The 27509-nt window shown below is 41.4% G+C and overlaps 1 protein-coding gene across 5 annotated transcripts in view; it reads right to left on the reverse strand.

Moving 5' to 3' along the window:
• The window catches only part of LOC147028573 (septin-2-like), a 159349-nt gene that overhangs the window by 11128 nt on the left and 120712 nt on the right, over window positions 1-27509 (reverse strand). For all 5 annotated transcript variants that reach the window (XM_085879107.1, XM_085879106.1, XM_085879111.1 and 2 more), the window contains 2 exons: window positions 10272-10373; window positions 1407-1552 (listed from right to left, as the gene is read on the reverse strand). In XM_085879107.1, coding sequence (XP_085735233.1) covers window positions 1407-1552; window positions 10272-10373 — 248 coding nt within the window. The remainder of the gene's footprint in view (window positions 1-1406; window positions 1553-10271; window positions 10374-27509) is intronic.

Genomic DNA, 27509 nt, shown 5'->3' on the forward strand with positions numbered 1-27509 from the left:
CACAAACTCTAAATCTGGAAGGATTCATCCATGGCCAAGGAAGACAGAAAGACATTCCCCTCTCCAATGTTTCACTGAAAATGTTTTCATCTTTGGTCTCATGTGGATAAATAAAATAAAATAAAATAAAATAAACTGTATTCTGGTGAATCTTCCTCTTTCTTTGATCAAAGCAATGTTGCCGTTAATGGAGAAAGTTCACAACAACAATCAACAACAACCTCTGCTTGAGGAAGAAGCCATAAAGCTGTAACATTGCACAATCACAGCATTCCAAATTTAGGTTTATGGCTTCCAGCACATAAATTAATTTTGGATTAACACCGCACTGCATTCCTCATTCAGAGTGCAAGTTGAACGAGATATCTGCGATCACAAAACGATCGCCAAAGGTAAGCCTCCACTGACCCCAGACCCCCCCCCCCCCCCACCTGGAGGCTTACCCTTTGCGATCACCCGGGACTGACTCTCGGCCCACAATGCAATGATGGGCATATTTTGTTTGGATCACCATATGACCTTGACCTTCAACATTTATGGATAGAGTGCAGAGTAAGAAAATGTGTCCCCATCTACAATATATCCATAAAACTCATCAAGAAAATTGGAGGAAAATTATTTAAGTTATGATCAAAAATGTGTTTTTTGTTAATTAGGTCACAATCCCAAAAAGTAGGTCAACGACACAAATCAAATATCAGGTGCACAACTTCACTGTAGATCCACCATTGTAATGCAAAAACATCTTGGAAGGCCAAGCGGTCTGAGATTCCACAATGGCAAAATTGAGCGATGATCAAATAAAGAAATAAATAAATAAACTCGTCTATTTTTCAGGCCACCATTTGACCTTGACCTAAAATTTGGAGGGGTATGATGTAAATTAGGCAGAAATACGACTTGCTCTTGGCTATCTGGAGAGGGCAATTTAGTTCTGATTGGACATGTCTTAGTCAAGTTGTGGTGAAAAATGTTAGTCTACAATTGGGTCTTAACCTTAAAAAAATAGGTCAAGGTCAAAAAAGTTATGTCAACCTCACATACCTTTTATTCTCATTATCGACACAAATTTTCATTCAGAAAGTGCTCGGACAGTGGCAGAAAAGAAATGAAGAAAATCCTAACTGGTTGTTTTGTACTCCCGAGGGTCGAAGCAACTCTGTAGTAAAAACTGGGGGTGCCAATACTTGAATAAACAAACCCTACAACAGCAATAAGCCTTCCCGTATGCTATAGGGAGAGACTTATGATGGGTTGTGGTTTTTTGACTCTGGCCCAACTTGGTTTGATTTGGGGTTCTCAATATTACAGGATAACACACTTACAGGGCATATAATTTACCATATTTGTTTTTTTTTTTTAAATGAGGAAATGAAAAAGATGAACAGGAAGTGACTGGAACTTACACAAGCATGGCCCGGAGCAGCAGGAAGTCATTATGCTGTTGGTTTTCAACCTCGGCAATGCCCCAGGGGTACGATCGCCCATGTGCCTTCCGACCACGCAGCTCCACCGTGTCTCCAGCACCAATCACAGCAAAGGGTACACTGGCCTGGTGTACCACATCACCAGCATCTCTTTCAACTCCTTAAATATGCCAATCCCTTCTCCAGCAGTAGATCCTCCTATCACTGATCACAGTTAAAAATACATCCACTTGGGATACCTTGATATGTGAAACAGTATCACCTATGATGCACAACAATGCAAAATTATGTCCATCTGGGTATAACAACAAATAATACTCAAGTGTCCAACACCCCCATGAAACATTCTTTACTTGGATTTTTGGTGACTGGCTTGAAATTGCAAATAAAATACGAGATGCATCTTTAGATTTTTTTAAATTCAGAAGTGAAGTCTCATGGAGTTGCTATATCATAGTCAGCGGGGCAGGTTGATAGACTGGCAGAGGCAGTGTGGAACAGGTGGTCAAAAACATACACAAACACATATACATATACCAATAAATGTCAGTGTGTCAGTCCCATCATCAATCTGTCTCCTCCACAACTGCAAATGGTGAAGAATCACTTTAAAAATTCTACGATGTGGATTCAGCATCAGATCTTCACCAAAATCTCATCAATTCGTCCTCATCACGCACCAAACTTGCTCAAGCTGTTCCATACTGTTGTAAGAGTCCTAATAATATATATATATATATATATATATATATATATATATATATATATATATATATATATATATATATATATATATATATATATATATATATATATATATATATATATACACACACACACACACACACACACACACACACACACACACACACACACACACACACACACACACACACACACACACACACACACACACACACACACACACACACACACAGCACTTTCTCACCACTCACTGACTGATATTAAAGATCAGTACCTTCCGGGTGACGTAGAAAGCTGGGGAAAAAATAAAAATTAAAAATAAAAATAATAAAAATAAATATATATATTTTTGAAATCACAGAATCATCAAACAACATCCATAAATGAAAACAGAAATAAATGAAAAAAAAAGAAACGAAAAAATAAATGCAGGTGAGTGACCCGAGATAATGGGAAAGCAAGCTAATTCTGTGTGCAGACGGACATTGAAGCCAATACACAAGGAAAAAAAATCACAGAACTGTCAGAAAGCATTCGTAAATGGGGAAAACAGTAAATGAAAATAAATAAATGAAAAATTAAATGCAGGTGAGCGACTTGAGACAATGGGGAAGCACGGTTCATATGCTTACACAATGTCAGCACACCCCCCTGCTATATAGAGTATATATTGTCATGGGGGTGGCCAGCCGAGGGTAACCCCCCCCCCCCGACCCAATTTGTGGTGACAAGTAGTCAACACCGCCAGCCCCCGGCGGCACCTTATTAATAGGAGGTGGATACGTTGATCCTCGGAGATTTTAACACGTGCTCGAAGGGCGTGGGGCGGAATGGTAGAGGGCGGAGGGGCACGGGGAATGAAATGGATGCACAGATACAGCCTCTTAAAATGAATACATTTAATGAAAATAAAACAAACATTTACAAAGGACAATAACTCAAAAAAATAATGAAAATAATAATAAAATAAATAAATCCTACAGTCGTGGCACCTCCTCACACATACAGACAAAAGGAACACAAAATAAAAAGAAATACCCTTCCTTTCAACTATTCTTTTACTTAGCTTGGCCTAGAGCTGGTCTTTTTGGGACTTGGAATCGAGGCGTTTCCACGAGCACGTGCATATGCGTGCGAGTGGCGCTCTTCATTTCTCTCATAGCAGGACAAACGTGTGCCAGGCAATCCACGAGCAGCATTCAATACTAAAGCTCAGACCCCAGAGCAGCTGCTTATGACTTACATGAGGCCCAGGGTCCATTTCTTACGACTCAACCAAGAGCCAAAGGCCAGCGAAGTGTCTTGCTTTGTGCGTGCGCTCACCCTGAACTCTCCTCCCCCTCTCACCTCTCAAAATGCACCAGCCTACCAAGTCTGATGCCTCTCAAAATGCACCAACCGACTGAGTCCGATGCCTCTCAAAACGCACCAGCCTACTGAGTCTGATGCCTCTCAAAATGCACCAGCCTTGAACTCCCGCCTTTGATTATCTTGCGAATAAACTGTGCCTCGTGCGTTCCTCACACTGACCTCGTGTGTGCGCTCTTCTGATCTCTCGTCCTATACAGTAGTCGGAAGCCTCCCACAATGCACAAGCCAACCTTCCTCTCAATCACGCCCATCTCCTCCGCCTCCGGGGCATGGCCTGCTCGCACGAAACCCGGGAAGGTGGGGCCTCTGCCTGCTCTGCACAACTACTACTTGTTCCTCCTCATGGTTTTGGTTGTAAAGACAAAGGAAAAAGTCACCGAGGGGCGATTACATACTGGGGAAGCCATTCTTAAACCCTAGTTAATAAACACGACATTACCCTCTCGTGTGATGACACACAACACTTAAGCTCACAGGTTCCCTACTTAGTTACATCAAGATGCTGCCTACAGTCCTACACGTCCATGGACCAAGCAACTCCACACAATGCTGTATTCCCCATTAAATTCTTCCATATACCCCCACAACCGCAACAATATATATCTAATATATAAAGCTCTTTCCAACCACCGACTGATATTAAAGATCGGCACCTTCCGGGTGATGTAAAAAGCTGAAATTTTGTTTGCTGATGGACATCAAAACCGGTACGCCGGGGAAAAAAAGAAATGAAGACAGAATCGTTGGACAACATCTGCAAATGAAAATCTATCTATAATTCCAGCAATCTGTGTGTGTGTGTGTGTGTGTGTGTGTGTGTGTGTGTGTGTGTGTGTGTGTGTGTGTGTGTGTGTGTGTGTGTGTGTGTGTGTGTGTGTGACCGCTGTTTCTCGACAACCATTGGTTCGATCTAATTGAAACTTGCCAGCTATATTGCTGGGGACCTGAGTATGTGCCTTTTCAAGGTTTGATATTAATCGGACAAGTGCTTCCCAAGTTATGGCCATTTATTTACCAAACCAATGACAAGACACGTTGCTGCGTAGGCGTGGCCGATGGGGAAAGGGCGCCATTTAGTTCCGTGGCGTAGGAGTGGCAATGGTCAATGGCAGCGAATGTCATGGCAAGCAAAGACAGGGAGGTAAACTTGATTTTAATTTGGATTTTAATTAACTCTGTGTGTGTAAGCATCACAGCAGTTGTTACTTCAATGAAAGCGATAATTCGTGGAATGCATGTGAACATTCCGTGCGGGCACGCACCACTTCCGGATAGTGATGACTAACTGTATTCTAATAATTTCTCGATTTCTTATGCGCATTTATAGATAAACACAATGCCCCACTCCAGTCATCGTTTACGAGAGCGAAGGAATGGCCTGTGTGGTTGTTTGAAAGTTTTTATTATTTTTTTTGGGTTTGCACGTACGGCCAAGCACGTACGGGCACGCGAGAGTGAAGGAACGGCCTGTGTGGTTGTTTCTGGCACGCGGTTTGAAAGTGTTTTTTTGCACGTACGGCCACGCACGTACTAGTATAAATAATTTTTAAAAAAAAGAAAATAAATTGAAAATCAAATGCAGTCGAGCGACTCAAGACAATGGGGAAGCACCGTTTGTATGCATACACAATGTGTAAGCATACCCCGCTGGTATATATCAGATACTGTGTGACTCCAAATCATGAGCAGTGAAAGCACCGACACCGTGTCCCATACAGCCCTTGCTGCACGATACCGGGAGCAATAAGTGCCACCTGCCATGCAGAACATTATCTCCCGTTTTGCCAAACACAATCTGGAGTTAATGGTTTGCGGTCGGATGCAACAATGACAATTATGCCGTTCTCAGACCTGAGATAAACGTCGTGACGTCACTGCCACAATGCCCATACTCTCTGCGGCTCCTAGAAGAGCGATCTCGCAGCACTAATTATCTTGCTGGAATTTCAGATGCTGTCACAAGTACATGGAAAATGCAGTTTATGGCCGGTTTCGCCCTCATTGGGGCATTATCAGCACAACATAGCAAGTTTGCATACACATACATCATCTATCATCTATCTATACTGAAACGCAAAAGAAACTTACCACCTTTTAAACCTTCAAATATCAACAATAACACTGCGTGTAGTAAATGTGTGAACTTATTTGTGGACAATAGTGTCCTCACTGTCAGACAAAACGGTCACGGATGGTCACTTTAACCTTCAATGGTCACTTCATAGCACAGCTCTTGAACAGCCGTTTTGACTGTCAGTGATTAGCCAAGGGGTACAGGATGATTTTAATGAGCTGCACGTGATGTCTTGATATTGGCTTTAAAAAGGCCAGTGCAAAATGGGCATTTCAATCAACATGCCACGATTGTCGAGGGATCAACGGCAGTGTGCCTTGGGCATACTGCAAGGTGGATTGATCCCGTGAGGTGGCATGTCGCCTTGGCTGTTCACACCAGACGATATCGGCCCTGGTGGACAGAGACACCCTCCACAACTCTGCAGATGACAGACCTCGATCAGGGAGGCCAAGAGTCACCACTGCAAGGCAGGACAGGCAGATGGTCCTAAGTCAGATGGCTTCAGACATTGAGGACTGAGTGGGACAGAATCCAGCAGCAATCCATCCAAAGACTGGTAGGCAGTATGCGCCGACGATGCACTGCCTGTATCCAAAACAATGGGGGCCACACACGCTATTGAAAGGGGACTGACATTGCACCCTGTGCTGTTCTGTACTGTAGAACAAACTTATGAGATGGTGTATCTTGGTCAAAAACTTGACATGTCATGAATAAAATGCCAATGTTTCAATTAGCAATTGTTGGCTTGTTTTATTTTGAACTGTTACAATTTTATTACATTTCAACCAAGTGGTAAGTTTCTTTTGCGTTTCAGTATATGTTGCCCTGATGATAGGAGGAAATAGCATTACGGAGAGGTAAACGGACCCGATTACAATATCCCCCCGTTATTTTTTAAAAGCATAGGAATAATTATCTATAATATCCAACTATGTCCAAGTACAAGCAATATCAAATGAAATTAGATATCATTAAAAGTCATTCTCATTGAAAACACTATTTCATCAAGTAAATCATAGGGTTGCACTTAAAATTCTCGAGACTTGGAGATTTAGTTATACACACACACGTGCACACACGCACGCACGTACACCTCATAGAAGAGCGAGAATGCGACATGGATTAAGAAGCAACACAACAAAAGGAATAGTGGAGAGAGAGAGGGGGTGGGGGGGAGACACCCACAGCAGGATTGAAGGATAAAATAGAGTGAGACAAGGACAAATAATGGGTGAAAGGTGGAATGAGGGGTAAGGAAGGACACATAAGGTAAACAAGATGGGTACAGAAGTGAACACTCAGGAAGAAAAAACACTTTTGGAATGAGGGGCGCTTGGGGGTGGGGAAGGGGTGGTTGAAGAGGTGCAGAAAAGATCATGGTTTTGGATCGGGGGGGGGGGGAATTTTAGATGTTAGTGAACAGCTGACTTGAAGACCAGGAGGGAACAATGAGATTAAAGTGTGTGGAAGTTGGTTCCACAGGCAGGAAAAAAGAAAGAGGCATAAATGAGTGGAGGTGACCAATGATTCTGTATTTTGGGAATTTAATAAGGAGGGTTGATAATGGACCGCATGCACCCTGCAGAAACCTTGAGGGGGGTGAGGACGACAAAGCATGGAAAAGGCAGAGCATGCAAAACTAGATAGGAGGTAGTAGAAGACAGAGACTACTAACCTGTCTGTGATGGGTAAGTGATAGGCCCAGTCAGCTTCATTGTGGAAGATTGCAATAATATTGAAGGCCTTGGTTTTCATGGCATCAAGCTGAGCAATGTGCGAAGGAGGAGCACCAGCCAAGAGGGGAGAGCAGTACTTCATCAAGCTGTGGATGAAAGCCTTGTAGGTGGATAGGAGTTTAGGTGTACTAAGGAAAGGATTTTGTAACATGTAGGATGGATGCCCAGTTGGTGTCTGGAATTGGAAGCCAACTTTGAAATGTAGTTTAACAAAGAAAGATCATATCTGAGAGTGAGACCCATGAATTTGAGTGACTGAACTTCAAGAGGATTGTTAAGTTAGTCGATCGGAGGGTTTGGCATACGGTTCTTTCGAAGAGAGAAATTGGGAGTGTGAGATTTGTCAGGATTGAAAGACATATTCAAAGTGTATGACCAGCTTGTGACTTTGTCAAGCAAGGTCTGCAGATAGGGAAGAGGTTGCTGCATCACTCATCAGAAGGATGAGTGATGTCATGGCAGAGGGTGGAGTCTTCAGTAAATACATAAAGAGGATTTTCCAGAGAGTCAGAGAGATCATTGATGAAGATCAGGAATAGGACTGAACCTAGAATACTGCCTTGGGACACACACCAGCCTTGACAGGGAGAGGAGATGAAAGGATTCCATTGAGTGCCACACTTTGGCTACTAGAGTCGAGCAAGTCAGTGAGCCACGAATTGAGTTGGCCTTGGATGCCATAGGCAGAGAGCTTGGAGAGCAAGGCGTGATACCAGACTATTGAAAGTTCGAGATATGTCTAGAAAGACGACCCTGATCTCATGTCTGACAAAGGGCCTCCATCCATTTTTTAGAAAGTAGAAGCAGCATGTCCAAGGTAGAGTGACTTGGTCTGAATCCAAATTGGTCATCTGAGATGGATATAAAAGGAGAGACTATTCCAATGGTGAGCAGACACCCCAACTATAGACATCCTCCCAGGACCTTATAGACATCGTTTCAGTCAGCCTGAGGGTATTGCTTGAACAACGTCCAGAACAACTGGGTAAATGAACTTGGACTAGTTTCACCTCACATTAGTTATATTGTTGTCTGGCTCCATAATGTGGGTAAGCATGTTTTATCAAGTTTTGTTTCCCCAATGGCATTATTTTGTCAAAAATGTCCACAGGGTGCGTTACGGCAAAGAACCAATTTTATTTCAGGTTGCATCTATAAAAATGTCAAGTAAAGAGCTCAAAAGCACCAATGTGTACATTATTATCAGTGATTATGGTAATCATTGGATATCGTTTTCAGAATCACAATGATCCCAGATCGTAAATATAATAGCCATGACCAATGGAATCGAAATACGCAAGCCAAAAATTCAGAAATTCATTTCAGACTTCGTCTGTCATCAAAATATGGGACAAATCTCTGCACAATACAGCAAGCCTTTTGTACAAAGAGCCATCTATTCATTATATAGGCATGGAGAGGGAGGAGGGGAGGGTGATTCAAACAAAGATAATATTAAAATGAGTGGCCTGAAGCAGGATTCAAAATACAAGACCGTCTGTTGGTGCTTGTAGTATGTTGTCCGTTGCTGCTGTGAAATGTTCAGATTGATGGGATAGTAATGGGTAGGGCACGGGGCACCTACTCGGTGTGGTTCCCAAAAGTGGGGGCCAGACAGTGAATATTAAAAGTGCTGTTTTTGTATGTACTCCCAGACTCCTAGAATGAAGAGCATCTGCTGATTCCTTGTGTACATTTATCGATAAGGCTGAATGCATATATTAATGAGAAGGGCGTGCGCGTGTGTGTGTGTGTGTGTGTGTGTGTGTGTGTGTGTGTGTGTGTGTGTGTGTGTGTGTGTGTGTGTGTGTGTGTGTGTGTGTGTGTGTGTGTGTGTGTGTGTGTGTGTGTGTGTGTGTGTGTGTGTGTGTGTGTGTGTGTGTCTGGTGCATACAGCCAGGAGAGGGAGCTCAAACTTTAATGTATATTCACGTAAGTAATAGATATGTGGATCCAATCAGGATTTGCATTCGCAACAGAAGCAGTACGGGAAGCTTTTTTGAATACAAATTCAAAGCTCCTGGGAATATAACATAAAAGAACAGAAAGGAACAGAAATAACAGTGGAAAGTGTGGAAACTTATTTACGGCAGGGTATAGGGATACGACGGAAGGACAATAGCAGGAAAAAATGGGTGATGGCAGGAATGAGAGGAAAAGGATACAGAGGAAGAACAAATTGGATACAAGCTTAAACACAGCAAGAACATGCTGGAAAGACAAGGAAGGGAAAAGTGGGGACAAAACAGCAATGGACCAACAAACAAAAAATGTGGGGGAATAACACATTCAGCCGTTGCATTGGGCCAATTTACTCATTTATTCAAAATGTACTTGCTTCCGAGTCATTTAGCAAACAATATTGTTGTGGGAATGCGATAAGGGTTAAACAGAATAACATAGGACAGTTATTTCATTTCCAAAATGTTCAGCATAAAGCATATTTAGCAAAAGCATAAAGCATTATTCTCTGCTCTCCATCTCAACCCATCTTCCCTGCAGTTTATAAAACATTTCTTCCTCTGAGCAATAAATCTTGCTTAGACCACACCCCCTCTTTCATCGACAACTAACTCTTCCGATCATGCCATAGCATATCCATTTGTTCTCACCCTCCTGTTTTATCTTTGCACCTTGTTGTATATGCCAATTATTTCACCTGTTATTTTGCTTTTCCATGAGCTACGATATCTGTTCAAAAATTCCTTTCCTCAAGATGCTTCAATAATGAGCAGTCAGTACTCTCACATCAAAACTAGAGCAAAAATACAAAGTCTTATAACACAAACACCATTTTCTAACTTGTCATTAGAATGCACTTCATTGTATGTGCATTCTATGTCGTGAATTAATGCAAAACTTCAAACCCTCATCAACATTCTTTATCAAACTTGGAATAATTGCTCAACTTCCAACAAAATGATTGTGATTTACTAAAGCCCAGATTCTAACCTTCATAACCCGTAGCTGCTGTTTAAAGGCTTCGTCTTCATCAGGTTCTGCTTCAGGCATCTGGTATGTTCGAATTGAATGCTTCTCCAACTCCTGAATAACCTGAAACATTGAGGAAGAGAAGGGATGGGAGAAAATTATTGAAAAAGTGGAAAGTTTTACTTTCTGTTGAACCGATTGCAGAAAAGGAGCACAAAAACCTACATGGTGTCAAGATATGTCAACACATTCAGTCATGCTATTAAGCAAGCTTTTTATCTCGGGTTTAAGTGTCCTTCAGGACACGAACTGTTATGGTGTTAAATCAACCATATATGTTTGGGTTACATTACGACAAAGTTCCTTCACAAGTACTACCAGATCTGATGATTCCTAAAGATTAGGGAACTGCAGTAAAATAACCGAGGACTTGGCAAGGAGTACGTGCAAGAAATGCAGCACCATGGATAATGAAATGAAGCAATAAAGTCTGCCGTTTCAGGAAGGATTCAAACCTGTAACCTAGATTTGTTCTCCCCGAAATATGCCTCAACAACAAAGAAATCCCATGGGTCATGCTCGGCACTGCACATAAAGTCAGAAAATTTAAACATCCCAGTTTTAAAGAAATTAAGTGGCAATTTTGATAATATGCCATTTTCATGGCATTAATAGTTATGTGGAAGGCAATTCCACGAGATCATGGACATGGCTTTGAAAAAATAACATATTGTTCTGTGTTTACATTATCATTAACAAATCCTCAAAACAATCTCCATGTTCCTCTTTGGGAAAAAAAATCGATTTATTAATTCGGGAATCCAAAAGCCGTAAAAGGTCAGCCGAGATGGGTTTTTCCATCTCTTCAGTGAAGTAATTGTTTTAAAAATAAAATGTTTCCTCCTACATGTGGTCTTGCAGGAATAAAAGTTTGTTTTGTATACCAACTGCCTTGTGACTGCATGGGTGTATTTAACAAATTTGTGCAAATTACAAAAATATAGTTTTCTTAGTCTGCCTGTACAATGCTTGATTTTATGGAAGTAAGTAGTTATTTTGTTCCCATTAGCTGTCCCTAAAATTGGTAAATCGATTTCCTGGAAACGAAGTACACCAGGACCCTGACATTCACGGGGGATACGTTCTGGGAAAACCCTGCGAATGTTGAAACCGCAAATGTGAGGGCATTGTTTCAATGGGAAATGGGGGGATAGGTTCCAAGGATTTCCAGACCCACGATAAATCCGCGAATGTCAGGGTAAAAGCCACAAATGTCAGAGTAAAATCCACGAGTGTCTTGTCATTATTACAATGGAGACAAGGGGGGGGGTGTAACGTTATCGGTTCACAGTGGTTCCTGGTTCATGAAAAAAGGCCGCAAATGGCGACACCACCAAAGTCGGGGAATTTGTACAATGGGGACAAGGGGGATAAGGGGGATAAGGGGGATAAGGGGTATAACATTTTTGGTTCACAGCGGTTCCTGGTTCAAAGGATAAAGTTTTTAAAGTTTATAATGTTTGACTATGAATGCATGATTACAGTTTCATTAAAGATGCTTACAAAGAATAATTTTTTTAAAAAACGACATAAGGTATCATTTCTAATTTCTTGAATAATACATTTCAAAGTACGACGACAACGACGACGATCGCTAGGTGCAACAACTCTTGAAAGTTGATATCACCCCCTGGTCGAGCGGCTGGATGAGTAAGGTGGTGTTTGGCAGCAGGAACATGACCTCAACATTCGGGTGAGTGCCGTTCATGTCTGTAAGGTGGCCAGGAGCATTTTCAAGCAGCAGGAGTACCTTGAACGAAAGGTTCCTTCCTGCCAGGTACCTCTCAACCTGAGGAATGAAACAGGTATGGATCCAGTCCATAGAGTTCAGACGTTACCCACGCCTTCCTGTTCACCCTCCAGTACATGGGCAGCACCTGCTTGTTTTTGTTCTTCAGTGCACGTGGGTTCAGGGAATGGTAGAGCATCATGGGCTTTACTATGAAGTCCCCTTCGGCGCTTGTGCTGAGAAGGGATACCCGGTCCTTTGCGGCCTTGAAGCGAGCTGCTTTGCTCTCACGCTGTGAGATGAACATTCTGGTTGTCATCTTTTGCCAAAACGAGCTGATCTCATCAGCGTTAAAGACCTGCTCCGGCAAGTACCCCTTCTCCTCGATGAGGATCGTGAGTTCTACAGGCAATGCATTTGCTGCATCGTGGTCTGCAGAGCTCCCTTACGAGCTTGACGTTGCACAACTTATATTGCACTTCGAAGCAGTGGAACCACCCCCTGTTCGCTGTAAATGGGCTGGAGGTGCCGCTTGTACCCACCACGCTCATGCTTGCACCACCCGTGCCAGAGAGATGGTCATGCAGGAGCTTTGCCTTATCCTGTATCAGTGGTCCGCTTGGAGGAATACCCTTCTGAGTGTTATCCTCAATCCTTGGGAGCTATTTTCGAAGAATGGACGGAGCGAGAGGCAATACACAGGTCACAACAATGGGACAAGAATGATGGCGATCCAGGACGTGGCGAGTGGTCTGCGCTTCAACTGTGGGGGATGATTGTGGGGGGTGGGTGACGCTATATTTGGCAGCTGATAATAGATGTGGCGAGTGATGCCATTGTGTAATTAGTCCGAAAATGGCTTGCTGCTAATTACACCAATATATGAGGCGCCGCGAGGAGGAGTGATGTAAGGGACACATCGGCCATTTTTGAGTTAATGCCATATAGCACTATTTTACCCCTTACCCTATCATCGGAGCCTATCATCATCATATCATTAAAAAAATGTCGCTTACATCAATCCTCCTCGCGGGGCCTCGGGGCCTGAACATTTTCATTCTCTAACTCAAAGGACATGACGTCTTTCGTATCTGCAGGCAGATTATGCTGAGCGTTAAAATGCAAGAGCTCAGATGGTGCTATTCGTAGCATGATGGTGATTTACACCAATATGCATTGAATGTTTCCATTGTGTAATGTCCATATGTGGCGACCTGCTAATTACTGGCTACATCAATAGATGCTGTTAGTGTTTTCATTCTGTAAGTAACTCACGGGGGATGGCATCGTGGGGAATGACCTGTTACACTGGTGAGACATCCTGCAAAACTATGTTTATGCCGCTAAGTGACAATACAGTACATACAGTACTATATATTTGAAGTGCACATGGTGGAACGTCCCGCAAAACAATGTTTATCCCACAAAGCAACAATACACATGCAGGAAGCAGGTCATGATTGCGGAAGATGTGTTTTTTGCGTACGTACAGTATTGTACTGTATGTCCATCCAGCTGCTTTGTGCGTGGCTTGTGGAAGATATGTTTTAGAAATGTATTATGCTTGCACCTCGTGGGGGGAAAAAAAATAAAAAAAGACGCGAATACCTGGAACCCACAAATGTCAGGGTCCAGGTGTACTGATGTATCCTGAAGAGTTGAAATGAACATAGAAGGCTGTACAACAACTTACCCACAATGAATTGAATGCTCAAGCAGCACAAGATATCTTACTTCCTTATGAACAATTTTCTTCATGATATATTTTGACGTTCCATCACAATACCACAACAAAAGTAAAATGTCAAAAGATGTCGTGATGGTAATCCAGAAGAGGATTGAGGTGTCGCATTGTGGCATCGTAATGTGGTGTCATTTCTACCTTGTTTGGTTGTTGTTGTTGTTTGATAATTCATCTCTTTTTATTTTTTTTACATTTTTTATTATTATTATTTTTTCTTGTATACAACAAATTAACAGGGACATCCAACCATACATTGATGGAGAAGTAAAATCTGCAGAAATCTGCATCATGATCCACCATCCAAAAGAGGCAGTAAACAATGACTATACAAGTTTGTAAATTTTTTTCTTTTTCCAATGGTTTGTTTTATGTTACAATCTCAGCACTCACATCATGAGCACAGGCTCAAATGTGAGCACAGCACAGCTTTTCAAATTTGCAATTCCTTTTCATTAATCAAGCACATTCAATACACCATTGGTGAAAACAGTGATGAGAAGTACGTACATGAAAGAGAATACGAGGATGAGGAGATTACAATAGTTTCTGGGGTGATGAGAAAGTTTTATAAACGAAATACCCACAATGGTCCAAGGTGTGCCAAAAAATAGAAAAGGTGAAGAAAAAAAAAAGTAACATTTAGATATCATCTTACTAATTATATGCATTTGGACTTGCATAGTGGAAAGCCTGACAGGATGCTTCCGAGGTAGGGCAGTTACCTTTGATTGTTTAGTCTGGGTTTGATTCTCAGTCCAGCTATAAACGGTTGGTTTGGTGCTTCATGCGCAAAGCATCACAAGGTGCGGTTCTTCGGATAGACATTAATTTGAGTGTTTCACTGTGCCCACAAGAGTTAAGGGAATTAAATGAATTAGTTAAAATCATTACTTTATCCCCAAAAGAGTTGCTATTTAACGTAGAACAAGCCTGAAGACATCGTAAAGTGGAATCGCCCATAAAATAAACATTGCAGTTAATCCACCGTCTGTGCATGCGTCACATGATCAGCTTGCGGTTCACGCAAACGTTCTAACGTTATAGTAAAACGTCGGTTTTTCACCAGATTTGCATTGACTCCTTGTGTAGCACCTCCTGAAACCTCCAAAAATATACACAAATCTGGCAGATGCTATGGATAAGCAGTCCCTCTGGGGGACAGGACATGAAGTCACAGAAGTGAATGCATAAAGTCATCGAGCTCAATGAAGCTGGTTAATTTTGGCACATTCCTAAATGTTTTGTTCACTCAAAATAATTCTCCAAACAGTAGAAAAAGACAAGTTTAATGCTTTGGAAATTTCACATTCTCTTTTGTGAAGGAGGGACCATATCCTTGCTTGCTTAAAGTAAATAGGTATATCGGCTTAGTTATAAGACTTGATATTTCTTTAAATTGTATCACATTTCACTCCAGATTTCGACACTCATTTAATCCGGACGATATCCGATCCTCAAAGCCGAAATCAAATTTCGATGATAAACGTACTTTAATTAGACTGTGAGAGTAAATCGTGGAAAATTGCATCATATAATGTATGAAATCAATCCAAGCTCCTAATTTGAAAACTATAGCACAAACAAAAGTGATATATGTAGTGATTCGTAGCTATGATGAACAGGCATTCGATAATATAACTGAGGAAAGTGAAGAAGGGGGGGAAAAAAAAACTTTATCGTTAAGAAATCGTTGCGGCTTGTTCCAAGTCGGGGCATGCTTGAGCAGGCCAAAAAACATGGCGGCTTCAGACCCCAGAGAGGTAACTCAGAACAAGTCAGGTATGGGAGCATGCGGTGGAACATGCATCGCTGCGTCCACTTTCCACTGGTACTCCAGGGGCCTCCGTCTGCCCATCCCCCAAGCAGATGCCTGGCCCATTCCCATCTCCTTGAGATGCTGATCAACCTGCTGCAACCACAAAGCACATGATCAGCCCATTGGCCTCCTCCACTCACGAGGCTCCCTCGCTGAGAGAATCTGGTGAGCAGGATTAGCGTTGGGAAAATGAGCCACATGTCCATACAGCCGCAGCCGACGCTCACGGACTATGCAGGTAACAAATCTCATTTGAGTCTCTCTCAGCATCTGCTTGTTGGACCAAAAGTCCGATCTGTGAAAGCCAAGGATTCTCTGAAGAGACCTGGTACCAAAGGAATCAAGTCTCAGTCTCAGATCCCTGGTCAGAGTCCAAGTCTCACATTGGTAGAGTAAGACTAGAAACACCAAGGACCTGAAGTCAGACTTTTGTCCTGCACAGGTACCGACAGTGGCACATTCCATGATCCAATGAATCCATGACTCCCCAGACCTGGCCCAAACTTTATTGACCTCTGGCTCAAAGCCAGCAGACAGGAATATCACTGCCAAGGTAAGCATATCTCTCCGTGACCTAAACATCCTCACCACAAACGAGTACAGACAAGACAGCAGCATCCAAGATGTCATTGAAAGCCTGGATCTTAGTTTTGACCCAGGAAACCAGTAATCCCAGAGGCTCAGCCTCCTCATTCAGCACCTCGAGGACTCTCCAAAAGGATATCCAGAGTCTCTGCAACGACGACTGCATCATCTGCAAAATCAAGGTCAGAGATCTTCACATACCCAAACGATGCACCGCAGCTTGATCTCTCCGACATCCTCTCCAGAATCCAATGCATACAAGCACTGAAAAGTGTGGGGGCCAGCACACATCCGTGAAGAACTCCAGTAACAACAGGAAATAAGTCAGAGATGGTATCACCACAACTCACAGCACTCTCAGTACCAGAGTATAGTTCAGACATCAGATTGATCAGTTTTGGTGGCAACCACAAAGACCAAGAATCATCCAGAGGGCATCCCGATTCAATGAATCGAACATAGAAAAGGCTGCAAGCAGCCATTGCTGAAACCCTTGTCTGCGTTCGGTAAGGACCCGAATGGCAAGGATATGGTCAATCGTTGACCTCTTTCGTGTAAAACCTGACTGCTCTAGGCACTGGTGCTCAAGCAGATGGTGGCGAACCCTATGAAGACTTATCGAAGCAAAGACCTTGCATGGCACTGAGAGCAGCATCACCCCTAAGTAGTTTTTGCAGTCCTGGTGATCACCCTTCCCTTTCCAGAGAGGACAAGGCCCCTCTTCCAGTCAGTTGGGATGATGCCTGTGTTCCAGGCAGAGCACAGAACTGCATACGACACGAGTGCAGCATTTCCACCAGCCTTGAGACTTTCAGCGTGGATGCCACAAATCCCAGGAGCTTCACCCCATTTCAACCGGTTTACTGCAGCCTGTGCTTCCACAAATGAAAGTGGATCACAGTGGATTGGAGGGTCAGCAATAGGGATTGTAACACCCGACATCCAACTCAACAGCCGTTGGATCAACTTGGTACAGCCGCTCAAAGTAACGGGCCCAACGGGCCTTCACTTCGGAATCCTCTGTCAAGAACCCACCACCCTCTGCTCTAACTGCAGTACACTGAGGGATGGGCTTGGATGAATGCAATGCGCCGATTCCCCTGAAAGCAGGACGAGAATCACTTGATCACAGGTGATGCTGTACCCCCTCACCGATTCCTTGCACACAGGCCTCCTTGTCCACCCTCAGCGCACGTACAGTTTTATGCCTCAACTCCCTGAACAGCTCAGCTCTGCCATTAAGCCTGACCCTGAGACTCTGGTCAATGGTTTCCAGTGTCACTTGAGACAAAATTTTTCATTCTTCTTCGCCCTATGGTGAGTTCCAAGACATCCACTGGCAATATCAAGGATGGTGATCTTGAAGGCACTCCACAACACTTCAGGATTCCCCAAAGCACCCAGACCCCCAAATCCCAACTCAGCCTGTTTGCAAACTCCTCAGCAACCCCTCATCGTTGAACTTGCCAACATCCAACCTCCACTGGGATGGTACCATTCTCCCGGATTTAAGCTGAAACTTCAGAGCTGCTACCACAATCCTGTGGTCGGTATTGAGGAACTGAGCACTCTGGTAGACCCTGCAGTTCTGGATCATCCTCCAGCGACCATCAACGAGCACATGGTAAATCTCCTTTGCCACACCACCAGCATTGGAATACCAAGTCCAGCTATGAGCCTGTGGGCCCTGAAACCATGAACCAGCCACCCTAAGTCCAGAACTTCTTGTAAAGTCAAGGAACTTAATGCGATTCTGGTTCACAGTCCAACCCATGGGGACCAACATGCAGTATGTCTCATAACCATCCCGATCTCTCTCTCGACCGCGCGTCCTTTACTCCGCACTCGTGCCTTCCTCACATTGACATCCTGCGTGCGCTCTCCTGATCTCTCAACTCTGCCTCGTGCGTGCACTCTCCCGATCTACTCGCACTTATGCTCACACTCACCCGATCCTGAAACTTAAGCTCACAGTTTCCCTACTTAATTACATTGAGATGTCTCTAACACGTCCACAGACCAAACAACTATATTCAATCCTAACTTCCCGATTAAATTCCTCCATCTACCCCCACAACCATAACAATACGTTCGTTGACCAGCGTTACCTCAATTATCATTGGAGTCAGCTTATTGGATACAGCTACAGCAACTCCTTTAGCATGGCAACCATCAGAGCGACCAGACCAACAGTAGGTGTAACCACCCATCATGATCTCGCCACTATCCAGTCTCCGACCCTCAGAGAGTGCTGCATTAGCAATGTTCAAAAGCTTGAGCCCAAATGATAACAGAAAAAGGAGGATTAGGACATTCCAGGCAGCCACCTGAAGGGACTGCCTCAAGTTAAGCCAAGGAGACTGCCGTCTGGTGGACAACACCTCAGCACCACCCTGACACACACAACTGCAATCTGACCCAGGAAGTCCCTGCAAAAAGTACCCCAAATACAGGAGGACCTCTGCAGACACAGATGGGCATGAGATATGGATGGCCGTTGGCTCACAAGGAGCTCCTCTGCCTCTTAGCAGGATTTGTTTTTAAACCTGCTGGGTTTCCATATCATATACCCTCCTCACCAGGAAAGCTGGTGGGGGAAATGGTTTAGTCGCCAACAACCCAACCATGGAACAGGTTAGTACAGGTTTACATGGTACCTGCAAGCAAGTGACAGATCTAATCTGGCCTGATGGGATATTTGATATATTTGCTGTTAAGAAATATTATGATTTTGGAATTTCACAAAACTCGACAGTACTATATATAATAGGCTAACGCTGTTTGTCTGTTCCCCCCTGAAACATGGAGATGCTCCTCGGAGATCATAAATTACGTTAAAGTTGCTTCAAATTAATCCACACCTACGGGAAAATTATAACTCCCTCAATTTAGCTCTTTCACCAGCACAAGAATAAAAGGCTTCCTTTTATTTATATTTTTCTCTCTTGATATTTTTTACCACAGACTTCCAGCTAGTTGGACAGATTTAGAAATGATTACATCACTCCGAGCGATTGGTGTGATGACTTCATTACAGGGATTCAGACTGCTGCCTGATCATATTTAAGGTACACTGTACCGCCTTTACTTTTTAAAATACAGTTCGTAGTAACTGAAAAAAACAACGGGATAAATAGAATCACGGGATAATGATATGAATTTGGGGGAGGGGGTGTCTTCATCCAGCGAATGTAATCCAGTATTGTAAGGGGTTTGAAGCGTTATGGCGTGTGAGAGAGGGGTGTCAGATTTGGGCAAAAAAAAAAATTCATTAAAGTCATTTTTTTTAATGCCCCCCAAGCAATATTGCCAGCCTGACAATCAATATATGCGATCATACTTGTTCCTAATTAATGCTATAAGATAATGAATACTTGATGAAGAGAAGCAGAACTTTCAAATAATATTTTTGATGCCAGGAGAACTTCCCAACAAAGTTGGTCTCATGATGTTAGAACGTAAAAGAATCATGCTTCTCAAACCTAAAAGGATCCATAAACATCCTTTTATTTAGCTTTTTCTTTAATTTTACTTTACAAGCAAAGTCCCCCAGTCTGTTCAGTTCCATTCTTCCCTCCAGGGCTTCAAGACAGCTGTTCACCACTACATCAGATCATCCCCCATCTACTCATGATCTTTTCTACCCCAAATTATCCCATTCCTAAGTACTCCCTTTTCGAGGTTATTGTGATTTTTCTCCCTCACCTCTTTTTGGTGTTTGGCGGTTGGTTTGTTCCTTTTCCATTTCATCCCTGCTTTCCCCCTCCTTTTCTTGCTGGATTTCAGCTTGGTCACCCCCATGTGTCCAGCTCCCCCTCCCCTTGATCTCACTCTCACTTCTAATCTGCTGTTGGCGTTGGCGTTGGAATATTTTGTTCCCTTCCATTCTGCTCTATATCTTCCACACGCCTTGATCATGCACTGTATACAAAAACTAGAGTGGTGTTAAAGCCACCCAATGCTCACCTGTTTATACATTTATCGTTTTTAAAAGACTAGTCTAATCATATTTTTTTTATAAAGCATTGCAGTGAAGTCTGATCCAAATAATTTAAAAGCAATATATGTATTTGTATATCATAATCAGTAAAAAATAGTGTGGTAGATAAAAACATTAGAATGGAAATAACTTGCACCAAAAACTTTAACATTTTCACGCTGACGCTGCCGCTGACGCTCACGCCGGGGGTATCACTATAGCTCTCTGTTCTTCGAACAGGCGGGCTAAAAAGGTATGTATCTCAACATAATCAGCTATTAAATGAATATATAAAAACAGGAAGAAAAAAAAGGAATCTGCTGTAAAACATCAAGAAAGGTTACTTGTCCTTGGCTCATTTGAAGAAGGGTTGTTGATGTCAGATGTTTTAAATTTTAAAGTCGAGAAAGGCACGAAGATGCTATTTGTTGGCTCACTTGGATGTCGTTGAGGGAGGGTTATGAATGTCTGATATCTTAAATTATAGAGGTAAACATTACACTGTCAGCCATGGAATGTACATAAATGATGTATTATAGAACAGGATTTTTGGAAATGTTATGCCGTTTTGACGTTTTAAAATATTGTATGTGAAACAAAAACATTGTGTCTAGAATCTGCAGCTTTGAATTGCAGCAAATGTTCTTTTTGCAAGCAGAGGAATGCTCACTTTAACACAGTTTGCTAATGTTATGCATTACCAATGTCAAGATGTTCAGCACTTCAGAAAATACAAGTACAGTACTTCAACTATGTGTTCTAAAATAGTTTGCAATTTGTACATTTTTACCATGTTATTTCAAAAGTAAATGCTATTGCAAAAGGCAGTAATGGATGGTATCACCTCAAGTATAGGAAAAACCTGCTCTGCTGCACTTGCACATCCTCTCTCTGCCCTTTCCACACTATCATTTCCCCCGCCCCCCCCCCCCCAAGACAACTTCTATCTGCTTGAAAATCAGCCATCACTGCATTACATTAACCAGAGAGTTGGTGTCAAAGCCACCCAATGCTCGCCTGTTTATACATTTATCATTTTTAAAAGACTAGTTGTAATTGAATTAAGATAAACAAATATTAATTAAGGTCATATACACATAGTGCCTGTTTTATTGGTTGAAGAAATCAGAGTAGTGTTGCACATCACTGACATGCAGTAAGAAACTGGCAACTTTCTGACATTATGTATAAATACTGCAGGTATGCCAATTATATTGCAACTATTGTGACCATGATTTAAACCCAGTAGGTAAGATGCATGTGATTTGTGAGTAATAACTGAAAGAAAGGAATATGTAAACACATCATAGAGTCATCAGAAAAATTAAACTGGTATCAATATTGTTGTACAATATGTTGCGTTTTATAGACCAACCTATGGCCTGCAAATTAGTATGGCAATCTGAAATGAAGGAACTGGTATCAATATTGTCAGTAAAACAAAATAGGAAAAAAAAAAGTCTTATTTTTCAACATATGTTGTGTTATATAGCCTGACCCATGGCTTGCAAATTAGTATGGTAATCTGAAATGAAGGACAACATGACCACCACCATCTAGAAGGATGCAAAAATATTATTAATACAATGCTGAAAATGGAAAGTGACATCCAGAGAGCAGATCATGTTACAGTGGCAGCATTATTAATGAATAAGTCGAACTACCATGCAGTATCATTTTTATTTGTAATTATGATGGCATCACAATTATAACAGTGCATGTGCAATGGTATTTATCAACATTATGCAATAATATATTTTTATTTGTAATTATGATGGCATCACAATTATAACAGTGCATGTGCAATGGTATTTATCAACATTATGCAATAATACATTATTATTTGTAATTATGATGGCATCACAATTATAACAGTGCATGTGCAATGGTATTTATCAACATTATGCAATAATACATTACCTACTTGCCTTGCCATGAGAAATGCATCTAAAAGAAAAAGTAATATGTAGTGTTTTGACTTCACAAATATTGAGTCTCTGAAAAAGGTGCACCAACAAAATTTATTTCATTTGGACTTCATTGTATCCCTAGTACACATATTAAATGAATGGCAAGCGTTTAGTATAAACAGGCGAGCATTGGGTGGCTTTGACACCATCTTAGGTTGAAATAAAAAAAAAAAAAAATTAAAATCATTTGTTAATTTCAACTTCACTACACCAATAGTATACCCCCAAGGGAACCTCCATGCCAAATATCAGCATCCTAGTACACATATTAAATGAATGGCAAGCTTCTAAATAACTTGCACCAAAAACTTTAACATTTTCACGCTGACGCTCAAGCCGGGGGTATCGCTATAGCTCTCTGTTCTTCGAACAGGTGAGCTAAAAACGAGAAGAGCACTCGGTAGAGCCCATACCTCTGCCACGCAAAGCCCGATCCACGAAAACATATCGGACCCAATACATTTTTGAAATATTGTGCTCTATATAGTTTTTGGCCCTATCAAAATTACCTTAAAAAATTAAATAATTATCGTATCCACATTCGGATTCTGATCTTCACCAGAATCGAAACAATTCGTTCTTGCCAGATACCCAACGTGTCCACCAAGTTTCATCTGAATCCATGCACAAATTTTTGAGATATTGTGTTAGATATCAGTTTAGCCCAACCTCTCAATGGTGAAGAATCACTTTTAAAATTCTAGAAATCAGATCCGTATCCAGATCTGGATCTTCAACCAAATCTAATCAGTTCATCTTTGTCACACACCCAACCTGTCCACAAACTTTCATCCAGATCCGTTCACAACTTTTTGAGATATCCTGCATACAAACATACAAACAAGCTGGTCGGCGACATGGGTGGTCGCGACATAATTGCATACTCGTCATACAGTTTTTGACGGATCAGGCTGAATTTTTTTTGCAAAGAGGGTGATTATAGTGCAAAGAGGTCCATAGCAACGGTGCTCAAAAGCATAGAACTAGATCCTGGTATGAACCTACCTGTCAAGTTTCAACAAAATCGGTTGACTCCTCTGGCCTCCAGAGCTGTCCATTACATACAAACAAACAAACAACAAAAAAATTACGGTAAATAGACACCCTATTTTTGAAGGACTACCAAGCCTGGTGTTGGTGCAGTGGTTAGGGCAGCGGCTTGGGATCCAAAAGGTCCTGAGTTCAAGCCCCGTTGGGCCACTGAATTAATACACCAGGGGGTTGACTCAGCCTGTCATCCTTCCGTGGTTGACGAAATGAGTACCAGTATACTGGGCCGGTGTATACCCCGGTTAAAAAATAGGTGTGCCATATCCCTGTGTCGTAAGAGGCGACCAGGGTTGCGTCAGGAAGGGCATCCCGCGTAAAACATGTGCCAAATCTCTATGCGGATCATACGGATGATCCGCTGTGGCGACCCCTAATGGGAGCAGCCGAAAGAAGAAGAAGATTTTTGAAGGACTACCATTTGAAAAATAAAACCTAAATCAAAAATCGGCTCAAGTAAAATTTTCTAAATGTCTCGAAGTGTTTAATTCCGAAACCTCGTTTCTCCACATTCAAACCTGTAGGACAAATATTGAAAATACCGTACGCGGTTTTTCGGCCGCTGCATAGCAACGGGTGGTTGCTTAGCAACGAAACTTAAACGCGCACACTCCCAGCCCATATGGCACCTGTTCGCCAAGTTTCATCGGAATCGGTTTGCTGCTTTGTGCTGTGGAGCCTCGCGTTGCAGGCAGACACGCACGCGCGCGCGCACACGCACGCACACACGCACACACGCACACACACAATAAGGGTACTCTAGCGACCACCCAATGAAATTGCTCGTTGAGCAAGGAATTGCCGGAATAACTGTCATATCTCCATGACCTCTGAAAAAAACAATAACCTGGAAATCAATTTGGTTCTTACAAGTCGATAGTGCTACTGTTTAATGAGTTATAGCACTTAGTTTGGTCATGATCATAACTTGGAAGTCAATCGGACTTGAAATGGCGTTTTTATCACAATTTGAATTTTTTGACCCAACCCCCCCTGACATTCGACCCCCGACCTCTAAGAAAGGTGTTGGTGTGACACCCCAATGAGATATATGGTTAGATGCAGATTTGGAAGATGCACATTTTGGATTTGGTTTGAAGTCGATACGACCATTTTAGCGGACGTGATTGCGAAAATAAGAATTTCCGTTTTTCGGTGACCTTGACCTTTGACCTAGATTCACCCAAAATGACAAGTGTCTAAGTTGGACCATGGCCGACGTCTGAACCCAGTTTGGTCATGATCGCTGAAACAGTGTGGCTGCTACATGGTAAACAAACACACAAACAAACAGACAGACAGACACAAACAGAATGACACACACAACCGACCAACATAATTGCCGATTAACAAGACAAACAGACAGAAAAGGGGTGAAAACATAAGCGCCTTCACCTTCGGTGGTGGAGTTAAAAAGTGCCAAAACTGATCCTCTTCACAACAGACCAATTAGCATACTTCCAATTATCAGCAAGGAATCCATCATCGCAGTTGATATAAAAATCATTCTATTTCTCCACCAACTTCATCTCAAATCACCAATTTGGTTTCAGATCTGGTCACTCCACCTTAGAGACATGCTGTTTTTACGCACCCAAAAATGGATGGAGGCCCTCGAAGTCAAACATGAGATCAGGGCCGTCTCTCTGGACATATCTCATGCTTTTGATACAAACTGGCAACCTGCCTTACTCTCCAAACTCTTTACCTATGAAATCCAAGGACAACTCCATACATGGCTTCTTGATTTTCTGGACTCTGTCAACGTGTGATACTCAATGGAATCCTTACATCTCGTCTCTGTGTACACATATATATATATATAGACCTCTGTCTCCGTCTTTCTCCTCCCACTTTGCACAGCTGTTACTCGCTTGGCATGCACGTGCAATCGCAGGGTGCTGTTGCTCAGTCTCTGGTGGTACGTGTGGGGCCTGTGTTGCTTCTCCTTTCTCTTTTCTTATTGTCTAACGTTTTGTTTTTCGTTTCTCTTTATGCCTTTCTTCTTGGTTTGTCTTATCTATTGAGTGAGAGAGAGAGAGAGAGCGCGAGAGAGAGAGAGCGCGAGAGAGAGAGAGCGCGAGAGAGAGAGCGCGCGAGAGAGAGCGCGAGAGAGAGAGAGAGAGAGCGCGCGAGAGAGAGCGCGAGAGAGAGAGCGAGAGAGAGAGAGAGAGAGAGAGAGAGAGAGAGAGAGAAAGAAAGAATATGGGAGAATATGAGAGAAATATGAAATATGAAATATGAAGCAATATGAAATGAATATGGGGAGATATAGGAAATATGGAAAATATGAAGGAAATATGGAAAAATATGGAAATATGAAGGAAATGGAGAATATGGAAATATGAAATATGAAATATGAAATGAAATGGAAATTTTTAAATATGGAGATATGAAATATGAAATTATGAAATTATGGAGAAATGAGGAAATGAAAATATGAAATGAGATATGAAATGAAGATATGAAATGAGATATGAAGTAGATATGAAATAATGAAAAATAAGATATGAAATGAAATATGAAATGAATGAGAAATTAGTATGAAATATAGTATAGATATGAAAATATGTGAAACGAAAATGAGGAGAAATATGAATATGAATATGAATATGAATATGAATATGAATATGGATATGAATGAATATGAAGAATGTGAATGAGAATGAATGAAAATGAAATGAATGAGAAATAATGAAATGAGAATGAAATGAAGGAAGGGAGAATGGAAGATATGAATGAATGAGAGAATGAATGGAAGGGAATGAATGGTTATGAATGAATGGAAGGGAATGAATGAATGAATGAACGGAAGGAATGAATGGAAGGGAGAGAGAATGGAAGGGAATGGAAGGAATGAATGGAATGAATGAAAGATATGAATGAAAATGAATATGAATGGATATGAATGAATGGAAGGAAAGATATGAATGAATGGAATGAAAGGAATGAATGAATGAATGGAAGTATGAATGAATGAATGAAGATATGAATGGATATAGAAAGGAATGGATATGAATGAATATGAATGAATATGAAGGAAAATAATATGAATATGAATGAATAATGAATGAGAATGAATATGAATATGGAGAAAGAGATAATGAATATGAATATGAATATGAATATGAAGATATGAATGAATATAATTGAATGAGAGAATGAATGAATGGAAGGGAATGAATGGAAGGGAATGGAAGGAATGGAAGGGTGGGTGGAAGGCAGGGGTGGGCATGGAATGCAGGAGGCAGGCAGGCATGCATGAATGGAAGGAAATTATGAATGGAATGGAATTGAATGGAAGATGAGAATGAGAATGGAGAATGAGGGAGAATGAAAATGAAAGGAATGGAAGGAATGGAAGGGAGAGGAAATGAATGGAGAATGGAAGTATGAATGAATGAATATGAATGAATGAATGGAAGGAATGAATATGAATAGATATGAAAGAGAATGGATGAGATGGATACAGAGATATGAAGATATGAATGAGAGAATGAATGAGATATGAAATGAGAAATGAATATGAATGAATATGAATGAATGAATGAATGAATGAATATGAGAGGAAAGATGAGAGAGAGAGAATGGAAGAGAAATATGGAAGAATGGAAGAGAATGGAAGATGAATGAATTGAATGAATGGAAGAATGAATGAATGAAATGAAATGAATGAAGAATGGAAGAAAATGAAGGAAGAAATGAAGGAAATGAATATGAATGAATGAATGGATATGAATGAATGGAAGGAATGAATGAATGGATATGAATGGAAAATGAGAATGAGAATGAAAATGAATGAATGAATGGAGATGAGATATGAAAGATGAGAATGAGAATGAATGAAATGAATATGAATGGAGAATGAATGAATGAATGGAAGATGAAATGAGAGAAATGAGAATGAATGAAATGAAAATGAAGAAGGAAATGAGAGAGAAATGAAATGAGAGAGAGATGGAGAGAGGAAATGAGAGAGAGAAATGAATATGAGGAGATGAATATGAAGGTGAATATGAGAGAATGAATATGAGAGGAGAAAATATGAATGAATGAAGATATGAAATATGGAGATATGGATATGAAGATATGAAAATGAAAGATGAAGATATGGAGAGAGAATGAGGAAGGAAATGAATATGAAGAATGAATGGAAAATGAGAAATATGAAATGAGATATGAATGAGATATGAAGGAAATGAAAGATATGAATGAGATATGGAGAAATGAGATATGAGAGAGAGATGAAGATATGAGGAGATGAATATGAATGGAAAATGAGAGGAAATGAATGAAAAATGAAAAATGAAAGAATGAGAGAGAATGAGA

This window comes from Eptatretus burgeri, chromosome 4 (assembly GCF_056783735.1).
Source record: "Eptatretus burgeri isolate ZD-2024b chromosome 4, Ebu_testis_v1, whole genome shotgun sequence".
Taxonomy (NCBI): domain Eukaryota; kingdom Metazoa; phylum Chordata; class Myxini; order Myxiniformes; family Myxinidae; genus Eptatretus; species Eptatretus burgeri.